General features: G+C 32.4%; 2 protein-coding genes and 1 non-coding gene across 4 annotated transcripts; 2 read left to right on the top strand and 1 right to left on the bottom strand.

The window, feature by feature from the left end:
* The first annotated feature begins 685 nt into the window (after positions 1-685).
* LOC118035827 (small nucleolar RNA snoR8a) lies at positions 686-774 on the top strand. Its single transcript, XR_004685265.1, has one exon. It is a non-coding gene; the product is annotated as a small nucleolar RNA snoR8a (small nucleolar RNA).
* Positions 775-1,914: 1,140 nt separating this feature from the next.
* LOC118035780 (growth-regulating factor 1) lies at positions 1,915-6,099 on the bottom strand. 2 transcript variants are annotated; one of them, XM_035041423.2, is made up of 4 exons: positions 5,433-6,099; positions 4,518-4,745; positions 3,619-3,976; positions 1,915-3,386 (listed from the first exon to the last, which is right to left on the bottom strand). In XM_035041423.2, the coding sequence occupies exons 1-4, from the start codon at positions 5,809-5,811 to the stop codon at positions 2,531-2,533; spliced, it is 1,821 nt and encodes a 606-aa protein (XP_034897314.1). In that variant the 5' UTR covers positions 5,812-6,099; the 3' UTR covers positions 1,915-2,530. The 2 variants fall into 2 exon arrangements, with proteins under 2 accessions (XP_034897314.1, XP_034897315.1); XM_035041424.2 differs by having other exon boundaries at positions 1,918-3,383; positions 5,433-6,098.
* Positions 6,100-13,548: 7,449 nt separating this feature from the next.
* Positions 13,549-16,356, top strand: LOC118035779 (RNA-binding protein 1). The gene is made up of 3 exons (XM_035041422.2): positions 13,549-13,984; positions 14,248-15,739; positions 15,894-16,356. Exons 1-2 carry the CDS (start codon positions 13,763-13,765, stop codon positions 15,037-15,039), a joined length of 1,014 nt encoding a protein of 337 aa, XP_034897313.1. The 5' UTR covers positions 13,549-13,762; the 3' UTR covers positions 15,040-15,739; positions 15,894-16,356.
* Positions 16,357-20,979: the final 4,623 nt, after the last annotated feature.

Raw genomic sequence — 20,979 nt, 5'->3', positions numbered from 1 at the left:
TAATTTATCCTCCTTCAATTTTTTTATCATTGAAATTTTTTACTTGTTATTTTAATAAACTTAAAAATAATTAAAACATTAATAAATTATTTTTCAATTTATTTTGTATGATATAGCCAAACACTATAAAGTATTTTCCAACTTATTTTTTATAACACTAATATAAATTTTAAAATAATTATTTTTAAAAATATACTTTTTTAAAATATTTAAAAAAAAAAAAAACTACTTTCCACAAAACTAAAAAATTTCTATATATTTCTCTCAACAAGTTCTTCAAACTAACGCCAGTTTGTTACAATCTGGGTCTATAACTTTGTACAGAGCCAGAAATGTCGGTCCGAAAGCAATTGAAAGCTAGTTAAAAGCCCGGTTAGAATCTGGGTGGGCCAGCCCAATAACAATCTACATAAAAAAGTACATAAAATGATAAAACGGCATCACTAGGAGCCTTTCTGTAATCGTGCAACAGGGTTAGGGTTTCTCCGCAGCCGCTCTCCTTATCTATAAAAGGGAGGCCGGGGTACAAACCCTCTTGAAGCTTCACGGCGCCTAACAAGCAAGGCTTTCTGCCGCTGTCATATTTGCCATTATAACTTATTTTTCTCTTCTTCTTTTTCTGTTTATAGATGTATTTTTAATGGATTGTTTTTTCTATGGATACTGGAAGAGATTAAAAGGAGGGTTGGTTGCGATGATTATAAAAAATTCCTCGTTCTGAATGCTATCGCCATGGCATGACAGACTCTTCTACACCCATAGAATATGAGCACCAACCTCCCTTATATCTTTAATTTTGGATTCCATCTTTCTCTTTTATCTGTTTTATTTATATTTGGGTTAAGCATTACAGTACTTCCGATTTCAATTAAAGTTTTTATTGTTTCTGACTATTTTTGTTTTATGTCCTAATAAAACATTTCCATATCAAATTTAGGTTATTTTTGCTGAATTGAGCGTGCAGGTGGTGGAAATAATTAAAAGATTCGTAGGAGTTGGACAGTGTATTGCAAGGCATTTACTTATTGCACTGTGTTTCGTCAACTATATATGATTATCCGGTGGTGTTTAAAGCCCTGATTTGATGGAAGAAGAAAATAAGTGGATCTGGGTTACGCACGCCACCGTGTCTCGATAAGTCAGTTTTGACTTTTGTTTTCACTGGGACCTGATTTCGTCTCTCAGTTTTCCACTTGGACATGGATGCTCGGTGTAATTTAATGATGAGTTGCATCAACATAAACCCTTGAGCATAAGATCATGCCTAAATAAATTGTTGTTTCTAACGCTCTGCATCGCTGAAGTGATGTGTTTTTACACTAAATTTTTTTGATGCAAATCGAAAAATTTATGATTGTATCTAGTTAAATAATTATATTTATGTTGAATAAAAAAAATAAGTAGAGATTATGTTAATATCTAATTAAATAAATATTTGTATAAATAAATAAATAATTCAAAATAGATGTTCATTAAATTTTTTAATTTTGTAATATTTTATGTTTACTGAATTTTGAATTTTAAATATTGCGCAAATTGTTTAATCAAACAACAATACATAAAAATATTATTTATAAACGAATCCAAATAGTATCTTTGTCAATTAAATATATACAAAACATTTTAAAAAAACTCAAGATAAAAAAGATAATTTGAAAATTATTTTATAAAAGATACATTAATAACTTGGAGAAGAAAAACTTAGTAGTATAAAATTAAATAAAAAAATATTTTGAATAAAGCTGGATTAATCTGTAAAATGTTTTTGGTCATGAAACTAAGGTAATACACTAGAAAAAAAAATAAAAAATAAAAACTATAAAATCAATATTTTTTATAAAAAAATAATATTGACCACAAATAAAAAAAAAAATGTACAGTGTAAATTCACCCTGGATATCCAAAGTGTCCCCCCAATTTAGAGTTTCTTATAATTTTAATTTTTTTTTATTAAAATGACACTGTTGTATGTGAATGTCCAGTCCGATGGCGTCAAATCAAGGGGACCATTATTTGAATGAATCTGCTATAAAATGGGCATAGTTATGTTTATTTTTCCGAAAATTGAACATTTTTTTAATTTCACAACGCAATTTGTACTCGTACTTTCACGAGCATGGTTTTCGCTACCCTTACAACTGAACCTTTACGCGAGCAAGGAGAACAATATTGGGCTATTCCATGGAGCAGAGGAACATTACCTTCCCTATATACATGACATAATAAAAGCTTTGCAAGACACTTTTCTAGCAACAATGCCCCTCACCAAAATCCTACGTGGAAATAAAGCCATCATAGAAACTAGAGCCAAGATTATACCAGACGAACACAATTCGTGATACGAACCTGTCTGGCCCGTCGGCAATCGTCCTACAAGTCATCTACATTTTTTCTAAACCCACCAAGGCCCAAAGAAATACATATAATAAAATCCGAAAAAAATATATAACAGACTGATTAAGAACTTTAAAAAACAAAATATTCATAATCTGGCATCAGCTGAAGACTTCTTAAATGGCAGGTCAGAGAGTTACAAGGCAGGCAATGATGAAGAATGCACGATATTAGATCCAAGGTCATTGCAGAGATTGCCACCTTCAATGGTCTTGTTCTCTGTTCTTGGGCTGCTTCCAGCACTGCTATTTGAAAGAGAAGCAAAGGCAGACTTTTGTAAGACCCCGGTAGGAGACGAGCCTACCCGAGGACTGTTGTCCCATCTCTCTGTCATGAGTTTGAGCGATGAGTCATTCTTGCATTCTGCTGTTGCATTATTATTGGTGTTGTGCAAAACCTCCCCAAGTGGACCACCCATTGAAGTTTCCCAAGAAACGGGAATCCAATTCGCTTGCCTTTGGTTTGGTTCATTGGCGACACTGCCAACTCCCACTCCCAGCCCCATCTGTATTGGATCAAATTCACGCGATAATCTCAGCGGGGAGAGAGAGATCTTTTCATTCTTTGGAGATGAAGTGGATGACATAAAGCCTGCAGGAACCATGGGGATTGAAATTGATAGCTGGGTTCTCTCAGATTGCAGATCAAGTTCAGGCCAAGCAACAACAGAGCGATCAGAATGACTTTTAGGACAATCATCCATAAATTGGCGGAGGGAGTGCTGTGAAACAGATTCCTGGTCAGTAAGGTCCTGGGACGAACCAAAATTTCTGCAATTCATCAAGGACGAGCTTTTCTGTGAATGGTTGAGGAGGCAGTCGGAGGTGACAAGTGCAAACTCATTTTGCAGGGATTCACCGTAAGAGTTCTGTTGTTTTGGTACGAAGAATGGAGTTTCTTTGGATTTCAGGTCAATGCTGGATGGTAGCATGGATAAGCCCGATGCATCTTGCATTCTCTCACCTACATTCTCTGTAGTGAGGAACACCCTGCTAGTTATCCATGAAAACAAACCTTCAATTCTTTCAAACAACCATTTTGGGTATAAAAGAAATAACTCCTTAATATGACATCAACGAATTCCTTAGAAGCGACATAAAAATCGTTTCTTAACTCAAAAGTGAAAAATGAAAAATGAAACCTCCTTTTAAAGGATGGAACAGATTCCTAACTGACTGCATAGCCGTATAGATCAAATGAGGTTTAAAACCATCTTGCTTTTACCTGCTGTGCGTATTGGTGGCAGAAAGATGAGATGAACTTGCAGGTTGCTGCTGATTGTGCACAATAACGTGGCTGTCGGACACAGCGCTGCGAAGCCCCACCACTGATGCTGTTGCAAAAGAGGAAGTGCCATTGGCCATTGGCTTTAAAGTGGTGGTGGCCGCAGCGGAATGGCCTGATTGTCCTTCCACAGGCTTTCTTGAACGATGGCGACCCCTGTTCATGTGCCGCTCACAATACTTCTGATCAGCAACTACGTCTCTTGAGCATCGCCATTTCTTCCCATCTGTTCTTCGACACCGTCCTGGCTCCGGATCAGTGTTGCTGGAGAAACCCATATGGAAAGTACCACATTGCACTGTATTTGCACATTACACAAGACAAGAGGAACAAATATCAGTAAGAGAATTGATATTTGATTCCTGGCTAATCTGCATGACGCAAATTCAACGCAGATTAGTGGAGCACTTTGGTGTTAACTACATTTGAGTGAAATAAATCGAGTACAGGAATTATAGCTGAATTTTTGGGGTCGCAGGAAAGTTTAGGTGGAGTTATTACTTCTCAGGGACTAATAATTTAATTAAGATGCGAGGGGTTCCAACGAAAATGATCTGTGGCAACCTGTGTTAAAATTCTAACCATTAATTACCGCAGGATTAATACTCGGCGGAAAGGAGAAGGAAACCCGTTTAGCACAAACGATCCCTTCTCCACACAGAAAAAAGAAAACACTGACGCACACCTAGACAGACACAAAGGCATGTATGGCTACTTTGTACATCACGATAGTTACAGAATCATTTTGAGGGAGTGAGAGAAAAGGGCCAATCTGGTGGACAAAAAGGCAAAAAAAAACTTAGAAGTCTGTTCTTTCTGGAGGAAGAGACAAAACTTACATGCACTGGGTTTGAAAAGTCCACCAGAAAAACTAGAAAACCCAGCAGAATCAAGAGCTTTCCTAACGGGGATGAGCAGATTAGATGGTATAGGCACATTTGCAGTTATGTATTTGTAGATCAAGGCCTGATGTTCAAGCTCCATCCATTGTAATTGAGTGAATGGCCATCTAGTCTCATTCAAAACCCCATGCATGCTGGCAGCATTGAAGATTCCAGAGTTGTAGCCTGAAAAAACAAAAAAAAATAACAGATCAGGTCAAACCATGTAGAAATGCAGATAATAAAATCCAAAATTTAATGTTAAATAGAAAAGGTTATACTCTCCGGGTGCAAAAGGCCAAAAAAAAAAACATGCAAAGTGTCTAGAAGGCAACTCAAATCAAAATTTGGCTGTAACATTTAAGGAGGCTGAAGAAACCATGAATTTCTGCAACTGATGGGCCAAGAAAACAGACCACAAAGGTAGGAAGGGAGCAAAGAAAAAGAGAAACAGACGGAATCCCAAACAAAAATTGGATCTTTTATGTCGCTCTAGCCTTCCTATTTTCAACTTCATAAATATTTCTTCTTTTGAGCATGCTGGTCTTCTGTGGTCGATTAATTCCTAAAACCCATCACCCCCAAAACAGGAAGAAAGACACATGAGAAAAAAATCTACTTCATCTAGACAGGACTTTAAAATAAGAACATTCCTAGATTTGAATGAAATAACTAACAAAAAATCATTGATTGATCAAATAGACATTAATCCCATCTCCTACGAGTACATAAACAGTTAAACCATGGCTCCACGCACCACACCCCATAAAGCCATAATGTTTACTGAAGTCACTTGTTACCACAAAGGGGACCAATCATATCCTCAAATAATGAAGCATACCCCACGTACACTTGAATCCTTAATGATGGTACCTGTATTCCTATTATAAGCAGAAGATGTGAGGTGAAAGTATGGCAATATGGCATTTGGGTAGCTTCTCTCCACTGAAGAAGCTGATTTGGGACAGGAGAAGCTGAGCATCTGCTGCTGCTGCTGTCCATCAGTGAAGAGAGAGTTGTTGCTAGATTTCAGAAGTAAAGTGTTTCTCTGGTCAATCATCATTGACTCGGTTTTGGACAATTTAGAGTTCCTCCAGTCGTCATCGGCTGCGGCAGATCTCTCTTGCTTCAGGAACCCAGATCCGTACTTCCGCTTTGCTTCAGGATCTGAACTAGCAAGAGAAGCGAAACCACTATTACTTGTGTCTGAACCCACCAACCCATCCAAACCCACCTGAACCCCAAAATCCATATAGAAAATCCCGACAAAAACTACAAAACCTCGACACTGAAGAAATAAAACTGAAGCATTAGTCCATTAGCCAAAAAGACATGACCTTTAGGGACTAGAGACGGTTGCATTTGAAGTGAAATGATGATAGATATTAGTTAAAGCTACAGAAGGTGAAACTGAAAAAACCAGACTGGTTCTTGTTTAAAGAGTTGAATTTGTTTTTGGAAAGAGATAAAATAATTGGAGAGAGACAGTTCGGGGGTGAGGATAGAAACTGAGCAGACAAAGCTAGTACTAAAAATACTAGTATATTTCATACAAACGAATTATCCGTTTGTTTTTATGTTTTGAAAGGTGTTTTTAAAGAAATTTTTTTATTTTATTTTTATATATATATTTTTAGATTGTTTTTAATATAATAATAAAAAATATATTATTTTAATATATTTTTAAATAAAAAAACATTTGAAAAATCTATAATAGTAAACAACTCTATCATAACTCTTTTTTTAATAATATTACAAAGAAACCCCGTAGAAGTAATACAATTTGTCAAAAAAACAAGTTCAAGGGTGATTATATCGTTTCAAATATATGATCATCAACTTTGCCTCCTAGCCTCTTTGTTTTGTATTTTTGCAAAAACATAAAAAAAAAAAGTAAATTAATTTTTTTATATAATTTTAAATTGTTTTAATATGTTGAAATTAAAAATAAACTTTAAAAAATAAAAAAAATATATTATTTTAATATATTTTTAAATAGAAAAATATTTTAAAAAATATCAATACGATTCTTTGCTTGAAAGTGCTTGTTTTGGATCGGAAAGAAGTACTCTTCCTTGGTTTCCTTAAAAGAAGTTTAGCCTGCTTTGCCTTGCCGAGTCCGCTAGTGGTTGCAAATGCAATAATACACAATGTATCTAATTCACTCTCGCTCTCTCATCCGTTGATTTGAAGCCCAGTGGAGTGGTGGGCTGCATGCACAAATATGCATTGCCACGTGACAGACGTCAGGCCTGGCCAGCAGGTTCATCTAGAACCTAGGTGACTTGAGGCCTTGACGGCGTTTAGACATGGCAAAACCTGGCTTGCAAAATGTTAAAAAAACCTGCCTTTTTTTTTCCCGTCCACTTCTTTTTCACGAGACAAAGACCGTCCTCTCTATTTTTCAAACCAAAAGAAATCCACCAAAACAAACAATAGATCAAGACAAGTGGGAGATCTCAAATACTGTAATTGTCTACTTTTTATTTAATGAGCTAGAAAATCAATTCTACAGTTATGTTCTTTAGCATCGATCCCAGATAAGCAACGTGGTTCTAGCTGGTGATGATAAGCAATGTGGTTCCAAAAAAAATTAACAATAATTGATTGAGCAACTGAAATCATTGTATCTACTTTTTTTAGCAAGAGCCTCAATGTACTAGTTAAAGATGACTCTTTTTTGGAACCGGATGAATTGGTTTTACCATTAAATCTCTATAATTCTTGCATTGTTACAAATCTCAATAAAATATTAAATCTCTATAATTCTTGCATTGTTACAAATCTCAATAAAATAAGTAATGTATTGGTTTGGATTGCCTTTACCTTTGAATTGTTAGAAGTTTAAAGATTGATAATTTGGTAGCATCCTCGTTTTATTGATATGCTATCATACATAAAAATAAAAAAGCGGGAGAGCACCTTTGTGTTGAGCAGTACAAATAATATTTGTAATAATATATTGTAGTTGTTAAAGAGTAAATAAACCCACTAATAATCTAATAGTGTCTTTGATGATATTTTATAATATTATTTGATCATGTTGCTTTTGCTTATATTTCTTTCTGAGAGCATCTTGGCTTTCTAAAAGATCTTGGTAAACATTGTTTCTAGATGGATCTCTGATCCTTTAAATGCTTTCGGTAGATGAATTTTGCTCTTGCAGTTGTTCCATCAACATGGTAATTTATGCATCCCTTTCCTTGATGGGTCCTTTTAGCTCCTTCATTTTAAGAGACATTTTATGGACACGATCCCATAAAGTGATGATGCCTTGGTGACCACGATTGGCATTTGAGAGTCAAGGTTAGACAAGGATTGGTAATCTCCTTATCTTCATTTGGAAGAAGTCACACAATGAGATCTAAGCTTTGATCGCATGCCTGAGTCTAGCTCGTATGGTGGAATACTAGTCCTTTCTTGTAAATGTAGAAAGGAAGAGTTTCCTGAATCATATTTTGAGGAAGTTGCTATCTTTTTTCTTTTTTAAAGAGTTTTCTTGATGGAAAGACCAACATGAACTTTCTAGACCGAGTCCTTAAACAAGTGGCTGGTGAGGTATCAATTGCTCTACATTTTCATTCTAGATAATAGATATGTTGACTCAAGAGATGAGATGAATAAAATATCTCATTAGGAGCGCTAAAAAGTTGTACATATAAAATTTTACATATTAGAAATACATTAAAAAAATTATTAAGATCACAACAATAAATTCAACTACAATAAAAAGTGAAAACTCTCACGAGTGCTCTTCACATGCATAAATTCTATGTTTAATAGTCAGATCTAGATCTTAATCTGGATTGAAAAATATTCACATAAGCCCAAAAAATTTAAGTATGGAGATGTTAACTTGATTTGAGTTGATGATGAAGATTAAAGAGTATTCACATGGGCTTGAAAGGTTTTATTGTGTGATGTATAGATTTGGTTTGATTTGATGAAGACAAAGAGTATTCACATGAACCTAAAAGCTTCAATGGTGTGATATTTTAATTTGATGAATGAAATAATTTTGATACTTTGCATCCTTTAGTTCATTTGAATGAAGAAAATAATTTTGATCTTTTTTTTCATATATAAACTTGAATTTCGTTGAGAAAACTTTTAAGTATTTGTGTTTAGTTTCTGGTTTTTGTTTTTCTTCCCTTCCTCTCTCATGTTTTTTATGTTTTTTTGTCTTATCTATCTGTGTTAATTTTTTTAATTTGCTGATTTTTCTATTTATTTATGCATTGGCCATGTACATTTTACCTTAAATATCCTTCATTTAAAGGGTATTTTAGGCATATTGATATGAAGATTACTTAAAATACCCCTAACTTGAGAGATATTAAAGTAAGAATCATGAAGTATATTTAGATTAGGTTTTTTTAATTTAGTTTGTGCCCAAACCCAATAAATTCAATCTAGGCCTAGACTTTATAAATTTAATTTAGGCCCGAACTCAATAATTTTAATTTGTGTGGTTATAGAAAGCTTGGATCATGGCCCCAAACTTGTAGAATATTTAGTGTCTACAAGAACCATACTGTACTTCTAGGGGAAAATAAAGAAATAAATAAATAAATAATATTTTTTATTAACAAATCACCCTACTAATATCAACACGGATCATATTAATAGGTAGAAAATGCGGTGATGCTTCCAATAAAATGATCAAAAAAGTTTTTTTTTTAACTGAGGGGTGGCGCGTGGTGTGGCGGCGGTTACGGTACATACACAAATGTTTTTCCATTTAAATAATATCTAATCTATGCCAAAATGCTTAATTGATCTTCATGAAATTGATGGTAACAAAAGTATAATAAGGAAAAGACCAAAAAACAAATGGACCCGTGTTTTAATTTTTTAAGTTTTAAAAAGTAAAAAGACATGAATATCTCCCTCATCATATTCATCTCGGAATCACAAAATTTGCCTGTGCTCTGTGGAGCGAGGGGGGCTTTGATGTTGACGTGTCAGCAGAAGGTGCGACCGAGACACAGGACCACAGAAAAATAAGCATGGACTGTGAAGGAATGACAAGTTGAGAGAGATGATGTTCGCTGTTGGGCTTATAGATGGCGAGATGTAGATAGAGCAGTTCGCTTCCCGTTTGCCGACAGCCTTAGGCTGGCCCGCGTCACCCTCTTCTCTTTCTTTTCAATTCTCCATTGTCCCAGCTCCCGTCATCCCTCGCGTACCATTTCGACGGGACTTTTCTCCGCGAGGGCCCACTAACGTTTGATATTTTCAAAGCATAGGAGCTAATACGTGGAGAACCTCGTCTTCTTATATATATATAAACTAAGGTGCAGTTTAATAATTTTTGAACTACAGTGTAATTCTAATATTCTGGGTTTCAATTATATGCGGAGCTAATAGAAATTAAAAATATAGACATGAATGCAAATGTTATGAATCATTTTATTTGAAATAGTTTTTTCTAATATTAATAATAATTGTAAAAAAAGTTAAAGATAATATAAGACAATAATCCAATTTAACAATCTGAAAAAAATTAATATATATAACCATTATTTTTTTAGCTTTGGTTATTGACTTTTTTTTTTTATCTAGTTCAAAGCATCTCTGGAGCTTTGATGGTCAAAATAAAATTTTAAAATGATATATATTTTTTTGTTTTTACTCGAATATCTTTTTAAAAAGTGAGATTAAGAGCGTGTTTGGCAGTGTGGTAGCGGTTGCTTTTCAAATAGCTTTTCGCGCCGAAATACATGTCAATGATATTTTTTTCATTTTTTAAAAATTATTTTTGACATCAGCACATCAAAACGATCCAAAAAGTACAAACTACACTTAATTTTAACAAAAAAAAAATTCAAAATTTTACAAAACACAAGTAAAAACACAACTCCAAACACTACCTAGGACTCTGATCTAAAATCTAAAATTTCAAACCCAGTGGCAATGTGTAGGGACTGTTGGCATTAGATAGACATGTGACTTTATTTGACTGATGATTGGGCAGATTATTTTTTTAACAAAATAGTCCTTTGGGCCAGGCCCAAACAGCCAGGAAAAGGGCCAGCGTGTGCATAAATTTTTTCCAGCATGCAAAAAATGCACTCCTCGAGATAATTCATCCCATGCATGTTTTTGCAAGACATGGCATTCCATGCAATGAGAGAAAATGCAAAAAAAAAAAAAAAAAAAAAGAAAGAAAGAAAGAATGAAAGGGTTATCGAGGTCACAGATGTCATTTCATCAAAATTCAAAGATATCAAAAAAGACTACCATGCGTGATCAAGAGGGTGTTGAATGGAAGGTAGCTTGTATTTTTTCAAGTAAAAAACATGTTTTTGTAGCTTTTAAAAATATAATTTATGCTTAAAAAGTATTGTACCTTTGACAAAAAACCACTACATTTCTAAGCCAAACACACTACAAAAATGGATCGCTACACACTGTTTAAATTAAAAAGCAAAAACTAAAAAATAAGTCTTACTTGTTTGAGTTAAGCCTAAATAATTAGAGAAGCCAGTTGTTTGCCTTTGGGGTAGTTAATGGATCGATAAAATTTGATTTTTTTTTAATTTTTTAATTTTTTTAATGTATTTATATCAAAAACAATTTAAAAAAAAATATTTTAATATATTTTTAAATAAAAAATACTTTAAATCATCATTATTATCCCAAGTTTAAAGTACAAACAAAACCAGCACCAAGGCCATGAACGCCACCACAGTTTGCCGATGACATTTCCTTGCACGACACGTCGGGTTATTTTTTCCAGAGAAGCCAAGGACACGATCCTACACCCAAGGCAAGCACCTCGTTTTCATGCACCAATTGTTGCCCTGCAAGCATCACATAAATTTCCTAGCGTTGCAAGCATCAATTTCATCATCAATGACATCGCAGGCTTGTGGCACCATAACCAATAGCGTGCGTTAGCTTCTTCACCGACACAAGGTAATGAGGCACAAGAGACAAGACTAAACAGAGACTATTTATAAGCTCTGCTAACAAAAATATCGTAAATATTAACTTTGAATGTAGATGTGGTGGGGATTTCTAGTTACATTTATGTGTGAAGATGCCACTGTGAACGGCAATTTTGTTAATAAAAAAAGTTATCTTAAAAATATACGGTTTAAAATATATTTTTTTATTAAAAATATATTAAAATAATATTTTTTAAAAACAAAATATTTTTAACACCAGCACATCAAAACAATCTAAAAAATATAAAAAATTAATTTTTAAATTTTTTAAAAATATGATTTCAATCGCATTTACAGACATCCTTTTACTGTGAATATCAACACTTGGTTCTGAAACTGGGATGCCCTATTCAAGAACAAAACTTTAAATTATAAAGTTGTTAGTGTAGGTGACATGTTTTTATTATGAATATGCACTTGGTTCTGAAACTGGGATGCCCTAATCAAGAACAAAGCTTTCAAACATAAAGTTGGTAGTGTATGTGGCTTGTAGCTAATTAATTAGTTATATGTGAGATTTATTTTGTTTATGTAAATTTATTTAATTTATTGATAAAAATTTATTTATCTTTAATATTTCTCAAATATTTTATTAACTGATCTAATACTTGATTATCGAATATAAAGTAAATATAAAGTTCTTGGAAAAAAATGATTTATAAAAAAAATATAAAGTTATTGTGATTATAAAATTTCTATTGCATTGAAATATTATTCTTAAATATTTTTTGTCAATACCCTACTAAGATCGAATATTAATTAGAGATGTTGAGACTGGTGCATGTTATATTATTTATTTTTTAAAAAAGATAGCAGTTGTTCTCATAAACCGGGATATGAAAGATACCTATAAATAATATGTAAGTGTTTGTTGAATGACATTTATATTGAACTGACCCGTATGAGAATTCTATATGAAAATATAATTGGTGTATATAAAGAGGCTCACATGACGATTGTGTATCCTTGGACTTGAGATCAATAAGTTATCTTTGTATATGGAGTATTATGTTTTGATATGATGAAGTTGAAAATAAATATTAATTGAAAAAAAGAAAAAAATATATAAAAAAAGAAGGATAAAAGTTGAAATAGGAAATAAAAATAAATTTTTGATTTAAGGGTGAAATTAAAAACAACAATTAATTTAACAAAAGGCTAGAAAAATAATAAAAAAAGTGAAGATCAAATTGAACAAAATAACATATCATAAATTATGATTGAAGAATGTATTTGAAAACAATTCAAAATTTACAAAATAGCCAAGAACAAGAATAAGGATTGAAATTGTTATTTTTGTAATTTTTCATACCATGTGTTGCCCCGACAGGAAAAGGATGGCTCGTCATCTTCAATGACATGAAAGAAGCTAATTTATGGCCACCGGGAGGTGCTGTAAGTACTACCCTAGGAGTGTAGGTTCCTCCTATATGCTGGTGTGTACACCCGCTTTTTTAAAATATTTTTTATCTTACTCAAAGACTAAGTTGCTTCTTACCCAACTTAGTTATTACAAAAAAAAAAAAAAAAAAAACTGCATGAAAAGACAAAAACATCCTTGATTTCCGTCCTTCAATTTTTTGTATCCGATGATATTTTAGTTTTTTTACCATGTTTTTAAAACGAAAAAAAACCGACTTATTCCCAAACCTCATAATAACCTTCATACCTCCAACAATCAGTTTAAAAGATTTTTTTTTTTTGCGAGAATGACGAATACACTATTACATTGTTTCAGTAAATAGTAGTCATGAGTTTGCATAAACTCTATTTTTCCAAGCCGTTGATGAAACACATTCCATCACAAATCACAAGGTAAAGTTGTGTTCTAAACAGCTACGTTCGATCTGGACCGTAAACAAACAGCGTTTATATAAGTAATGGACATCTATAGTTTCGTAGCAGCTGGAAAGCTTAACAGTTAACAGCATGGACCCAACTAGTTATCAAGTGGCATTGGGCCTAGTCTGTTAAAGAGTTTGAAGTAGTTGAGACTACTGGTGCAAAGCAAATTCCTTGTTCAATATATACTCATTTTTAATCTGGATTACTTCCAAGCCCACACAAAGCTTATCCTATCCAGTGAAAATTAAAAAGAAAAAGAAAAAGAAAAAAACAAACAACTCGAGAGTCGAAACAGGTGCGAGTTTCAGAAACCCTAGAATCCAAAATTTCTAGGGTTTATGTTCCCAATTTGGGTTTCAAATTTAGGGCTTTTTGAAATTCCCGGTTTGATCACTGTAATTGAAGATGAATATTGACGAGGCGAAGCTTTTCGTGGGAGGTATATCTCGTGAGACAAGCGAAGAAACTCTAAGAAATTACTTCAGCAAGTACGGTGTCGTTTCGCATTCTCTTATTGCCAAGGACAAAATCACTAAATTTCCAAGAGGATTTGGTTTTGTTGTTTTCTCTGATCCTCCTTCTGCTGCTAGGGCTCTTCAAGATAATCATGTTATTCTTGGGAGAACGGTCAGTTTTTTGCTCCTTTTTGGTCTTGATTTATTACGAGTGTTAGTTGCGTGTTTAATGTTATATTATTAATTCACATCTTTTTTCAATAAAAGTGGAAACAGAATATAATTTGTGGTCTTTTTTGTTTATTTATGTGATTTATTTCGTGCATGAAAGTTTGGTTTGAATCCTGGATGTTATTCTCCATTAAAAACACTCAAAGGTATTTATTGTTTGTGTTTCTTGGTTATTTATTTCGTTGATGAGTTTTTTTTTTCCAGGTAGAAGTGAAGAAAGCACTACCTAAAATTGAAAAACACCAACACCACTACCAGCACCAGCAGCAACGGCAACACCAACCCCATGGTAATCAGGAAGCTAGCAACGGATTGGGTATGAATAGTGATAATAGTACCAGCGCTAAAAACAACAGGACCAAGAAGATCTTTGTGGGAGGTTTAGCATCTAGTCTAACTGAAGAACAGTTCAAAAATTACTTTGAACAGTTTGGCAGGACAGTAGATGTAGTTGTGATGCAAGATAGTTTAACCAACAGGCCAAGGGGCTTCGGATTTGTCACCTTTGATTCTGAGGAATCCGTTGACAAGGTTTTGCTGATCGGTTCTCATGAGTTGAATGGTAAGAGAGTGGAGGTTAAGAAGGCTGTGCCGAAAGATAGAATTAATGGTCATATTGTTAGGAGTGGTTCAAATGGGTTCATTGGTAATGGTCCTCAACTTGGAAATCACCCTTTCTATGGTCAGGGATATGACCCATGTTACACTTCTTTCCCGGTGTATAATGATGTTCATGGTCATTTTTATGGAATGAGTTTTTATGGGAGTGTATACCCTATGGTAGGATATGGAAGACCTGGTTTGGAGGTTGCACCAATGGCCCCTATGCTTGGAGCTGGACTGTTTCCTTACAGCAATGCCTGTCTTTATCCCGCTTATGCGCATAACATGAGTAGCATCAGGGGTATGGAAATTGGTGGGCAGAATCAGATTGTTGAGGCTGGTGTGAATGGTGAAGACTTTGGTTCGTGGCAGCAATGGACACGTTCCATCTGATGCAACAACAACTAAGAGTGAAGAGGGCAAGCATGGAAGTTGATACTTTGAGTTTGGAAGGTAGTGGTGTCTGTGCTCTAAGCTAACAGAATAGAGGGGGTCTTGAATCTTGATGGACAGTTGAAAGCTTTACCTGTAGATAATTCTACCTGACCTGTTGCACATATTCCCTGGACATCGATGGTTTAGCAATTATTCACTGATTGATTAGAACAAGTTTAACCACCACACCTTTTAGATGTCCATTTCTTTTGAGTGGACTTTGCGCCGCAAACATCTTTGCTTGCCCTGTCTCTCTACTTGCGGTCATTTGTAAATAAATGATTCTGTCCTCCTAACATAAATGCATTTAAATTCAACCTCTGCTTTTGCATTTCACGTCCCTCCTAGCTTATGGTTTTTAGGTGAACTATTTATTTATACTTTCTGTTTTTTGGTATGTCTTTTGTTGTATACAATGTAATTATTACTATCGTACATTTGTGGACGGTTCCCTGTTGTTCATTCTTGTTGTGCTTTGGTCCCTGTCTCTGTTGATGGCGAGAGAAGACGGTGTACCTGTGGGAATTTGTTGATACGTTTACCAAGCCTCTATATGGTCGGAAAAACAGAGATTAGACGCGTCATCCACTTTCTTCCTCTATGGATAGCCAAGCAACTCGTGCAGGCTTGGATTGCCAGGCCTCAGCATGCAGGACGTGTAGGCCCAATACTCTTTATCTTTTAATAACTAAAATTTGTAATAAAGTATTTATTATATATTGATAGTTTTAACATTAACCATATTTTCACAGTTGTGTTGTTTTTATTTAAAAATCCAATATATAGTATTGACTACCTGAACTGAAATATAGGATTTGGAATGACCTGATGGAGTTTGTGGACCTGGAGGAATAAGACTACATTTGAGTCTGATTTTTCAAGTCGGGCTGGAGGTATTGATATGGCTGGCTCTAAGCTGGAGAAGATCACACTGGCAATGATTAGTAGAGTGTAAAGGCACATCAGTTTTGCCATCAATGGAATCTTGGGCAAACTCAACACTGATCGTGCATTGAGAACTTATTTTGGTGGTGGTGGTGCTACTGCTAGCGGTGTCATCAAGGACAACAACGTTGCTTGACCAAGGAGATTTTGCTTATCATACAGAGGCTTGCTCGGCTAATGAAGCATCATTATGAAGTGTACAACGTTTTCTTAAATGTTAAAATACGACACTGCGAATACTTTACTGGATTGAAGTGTTTTTTAAATCGTATTTGTAATTACAGGGGTAATAGGAGTATGGATTTGCTTGCCTATCATGATTTTCTTATATATTTTTGTTGGAAGTGCGGTATAAATAGAAGTGTCATGAATAAATTTTAAAAAATAAAAAAATATATTATTTTAATAAAAAATACTTTAATAACTAACCACTCTCCCACAACTCTTAACGGTTTGATAGAAGGCACAAATAAAGTTAGCTTTAGCTTCCCTGAAATGTTTATATCCGAAAAAATTGATGTGTAAATAATTCATTGAAACAAAAATCCAGTGATTTGGACAATTCAATATCTCACCAACAGGGGTGATTGAACCAATGAGTTATTGGGGAAGTTGAAAATAAAAGATTAAAAATATATAGTTTTTGTAACAACAGGGAATGATTAATTAATTTTATTAAATGCCATGGATTTTTTATGTATTTTTTTTTTTAGAGAATGGTGTTTTACTGTTTGCGTCACTGTAGCCTCAAATTTATTTGCTTTGTAGATGGCATTGTTCATGAACAATGAGAACAAGTAAAAAGTAGCTAGAATATGCCATTTTGACTATATATATATATATATATATATATATATATATATATATATATATATATATATAGCATCCAACACTTATAATGAAAGCTATCTAAACTTCATTTTTTTTCATGCTCGGTCCTAGATACAGAGGGAGGATAAAAAATTGAAGAGAGTGAGCATCAAGGATATGATGAGAGTTTTGCTCCGGTTTGTTTTCGAGCACGGCTCAACTAAGGTTTGCTAAATTTTTTTATTTTAGAATTATTTTATTTTTTATTTTCTTATGTTGGTGTTAAAAATAAATTTTAAAAAATATAAAAAATATTTTTATATATAATTTTGAGTAAAAACACTTGTAACTACACTTCCAAACATCTCATTTATTGATGATAGGTTTAAAATCTTAAATAATTGAAAAAAAAAAAGGAATTTATATATAAAAATATCATTGAATTTTTTTATTTCATTTGATTTTTTGAATGGATTAATACATGTCTAGAGGTTACAATTCATTTTCAAATTTTTATAGGATGGTTATGAGGTTTTGGTGATGAAAATGATGTAAACATTGGGTTAAGGGCCAAAACCAGAGGCTCCTCGGTTTTCAATAACATTTGGTGACTGGAAGATGAGTATTTATATATAAAAAAAAATCAATAGTGATATAGGTTTTAGATAACAAAAATTTGTGCTCGAAGTTGCATCAATGCCCCAAAAATGTGATTCCTACTTCTTTTAAAGTAGCATATACAAATTATATAATTGATTGATCTTGTTATTTTCATGTGTAAATTTATAATTAGATTTCAAATGATATTTGTTTTGAAGTTGCGTCCACGGAAAAAAAAAATCACTGCCAGTTTGGATAAATATTAAGTTTCTCAATCAATATCATTAACTCATTAATTAAAATTAAACACTCTTTCAATTAATATTACGAACTCGTTAACTAAACTTTAACATTTTTTTATTGGTTGAAAAAGAACACTCCGGCGACCAAGTGTGTTTTAAAAAGGTATAAACTTGACTAAGCAAAAGAAAAAGGTATAGTATAATAAGATAATAAATGAAAAGATAACAATAGTTAATGGATCAATATAAACAAAAAAAAATCATTGAACCTACAAAGAAACACAATCATCAAAACAAAAAAAATGATGAAGTTAGGATTCTAACAAATTAAATGAAAAAAAAAACTAAAAAAATAAAAGGAGAGCACATCTACCCGAGACAACCTAAGTGAGCATGTTAAATATACAAGTCAAATCATAAGACCGAGATAAGCCACTAAGAAGGAAAAAAAAAAAAGCTTAACTCTAATTTCAAACAAGTCAAACATAAATAGATGAAATTGAAAAATAATTAAAAAAAAAAAAACCAACAAACTGTGAAAGCCAACTAATTCTATGACCTAGATTGTGTGAATAAGAAAACTCAATATAAGACAAACCATAAAAGATTACGAAACTCAATTTCAAATTAACCTAACGCGGCAGGACAAAACTTAACAAGTATTAAATTAAAAAATATATAAAAAATTATTCTAAAAAAAATTGAGCCAACTTTGACTAACCCTTTAAAACTGTGATCTAAGTGATGTGACTGGGATAAACAAATAGAAAGGAAACTGAAGAAAATCACAAAACCTAATATTAGAAAACTTAAATCTTGAACGATGAAACTGAAAAATAAAATTAATTTCTAGTCAATTTTAATGTTAAAAGATAAAATTGAAAAAAAAATATCAATTTTAAAATTTATCAGAGTAAATTCAATAAATAACAATAAATAAAAACAAATAAGATAACCGTGGCTATTTTTAAAATTTGTGAAAAAATCTATATAAAGTGAATAAATGGAATAACATAGTCCACTCTTCGTTTGAATAGATGTTGAATGACAAAACTTAAAAAACATGAATTTTAAAAATGGAAAAAAGAAGCAAACTCTTGAGTACCTTCTAGACCTAGGTTAATATTTAAAACTTGCAACATGTGAAATTGTGGAATCGGGCTTAATAAAAAAATTCAATTCTCAATTAATTTAATATTGAGGGATGAAGTCAAGAAAAAAAAGTCAATTAAAACAAATTCCAAAGTGAAAAAAATATAATTCAAATTTGATGGGAAAAATAACTTAAAGATGATGAAATTATGAAAAAAAATAATCAATTTAAAAAAACTATCTCAGGAAAAAATAGCAATAAAAAAAAACATGGACCAAATTTGAAAGATGAAGAATTGAAGGGGATGAAACTGAAAAAACAAATATAATTTTATAAAGTATTCCGATAAAACAAATAGTAATCAAAATAATAAAATTAGATTTAAAAGAATAACAAATCAAATGGTTGCTTTTAAAGTTTTGAAGTGGAAGACATAAAAATCAATGAGAAGAGAAAGAATAATAAAAATAAAGGAAAGGTTGTTGGCATCGGACCATGAGGATGCTAGCCATTTACGTTGTCTCATCGTGGAAAGGAAGTCGAGATGATTCAAATGCACGCGCAAAAGGTGGTGTTTAATAAACGGTGGGCTCTACACGTCCCACCCACTCACTAGCACCTATATTGCACGCACCACAAGTTTTTTATATACATATTTTTTTATATACAAAAATACCCTTGAATTAACTTAATATTAACCACAAAATCACGATGAAGAGATGTAAAAGCTCGTGGAAAGTAGTTCAGTAAAATATTCCTTTAAATGTAATTAAATAACTATATTGTGCTAAAACATAAAAGACTTTCAAGCCAATTAATTTCAATTTTGTTTTTTTAGGGGTAGCTAAGTGATTTTAACATGGAAAGAAGTAAAAAAACTATTATACCCTTATACAATTTGAAAATAACAATTTTATAATGGTGAAAAAATGTGTTGTCCTTAATGACGAGTTCAGAGTTTTTACGGTAAAGAAGCAATTTTATTATAATACTATTTCAATAAATAGTGTTTTGAGTTTTGGGGTACAATAATTTGCCTATAATTTTTAGTTACAACCTAGATTTGTTGCCCACGGTTCGTGCTAAATAAAAAAACTTAGTCTTCAATTGAATAAATAGTGAAGAATGAAACAAGAAAAGAATAGCTTGGACCACAAAAAAAAAAAAAAAACCAAGTAAACTTGAGCAAATATCCTAAACCTAGTTAAATATTAAAAACTCGTAACCTGTGAAATCCTGTATCTTGGTCCAATCAATAAATTTATTATGAATCAATTTAAAAAACTTGTTAACGCAAGCAAATTGACAACAAAAAGAATAAAAATTAAATTTTGCAGGGAAAAATCAAAGTGGGGTGAAATCGTAAACCATGATCAATTTTAAAAACGATTTGAAATAGAAAAATAACAATAAAAAGAATAGGGATCAAATTTGAAAGATAAAAAAATTAAAAATGATGAAATTGAAAAGACATACCAATCTTATAAATTATTCAAGATACAAAATTCATAATAAAAAGAAAAGGAGCTAAATATGAAGAATCAATAATTTAGAAGGCTGTTTTTGGACGTTTAATGGGCTAGTATGAAAATCAAGGTGGAAAGAAAAAAAAAAAGAAGAAAAAAATAAATGGTCGTCGACACTTGGAACACATGTTACCTTATTGCGCTGAGGGAGCTGAGATCTTTCAAATGCAATTTAAACAACATGGAAGTTGTCTACTTGTTGGCTCATTGCACGCGCCAATAATTTTTTTAAAAAATAATATTTAATATATGCAAATTATTATAACACCCCTCTCAACCTCTAATTTTTAGCATAAAATTAATGTAAAATATCCAAAAAAAAATATGTAAGAGGGAATTATATTGTTTTTGTGATGTAATTAAACTATTCTGAAATAAATAAAAATGGCTAAAACACCATTGAATGGAAGACATCATATTTTTTATCCTAAAACTGGAATAGTAATTTTACTGTGAAAAAAGATAATCTAACCTCATATAATATATTAAAAACAATTATTTTTTGGTAAAAAAATAACAAGCCTAATTTAATATTTTTTTCCATGGAAAATTTATAATTATATTATTATAATAAATAATAATATGTGTTTTGTTTCACGTAAGTTAAGTTATTAAGAAGATTTACTTTTTTTCAAGTGTTAATAATAGTATTCTGGGTCTAGGGCTACAATAACTTCTTCTT

This window comes from Populus alba, chromosome 2, assembly GCF_005239225.2.
Source record: "Populus alba chromosome 2, ASM523922v2, whole genome shotgun sequence".
NCBI classification, from domain to species: domain Eukaryota; kingdom Viridiplantae; phylum Streptophyta; class Magnoliopsida; order Malpighiales; family Salicaceae; genus Populus; species Populus alba.
This window is presented reverse-complemented; position numbering and strand designations above follow the sequence as displayed.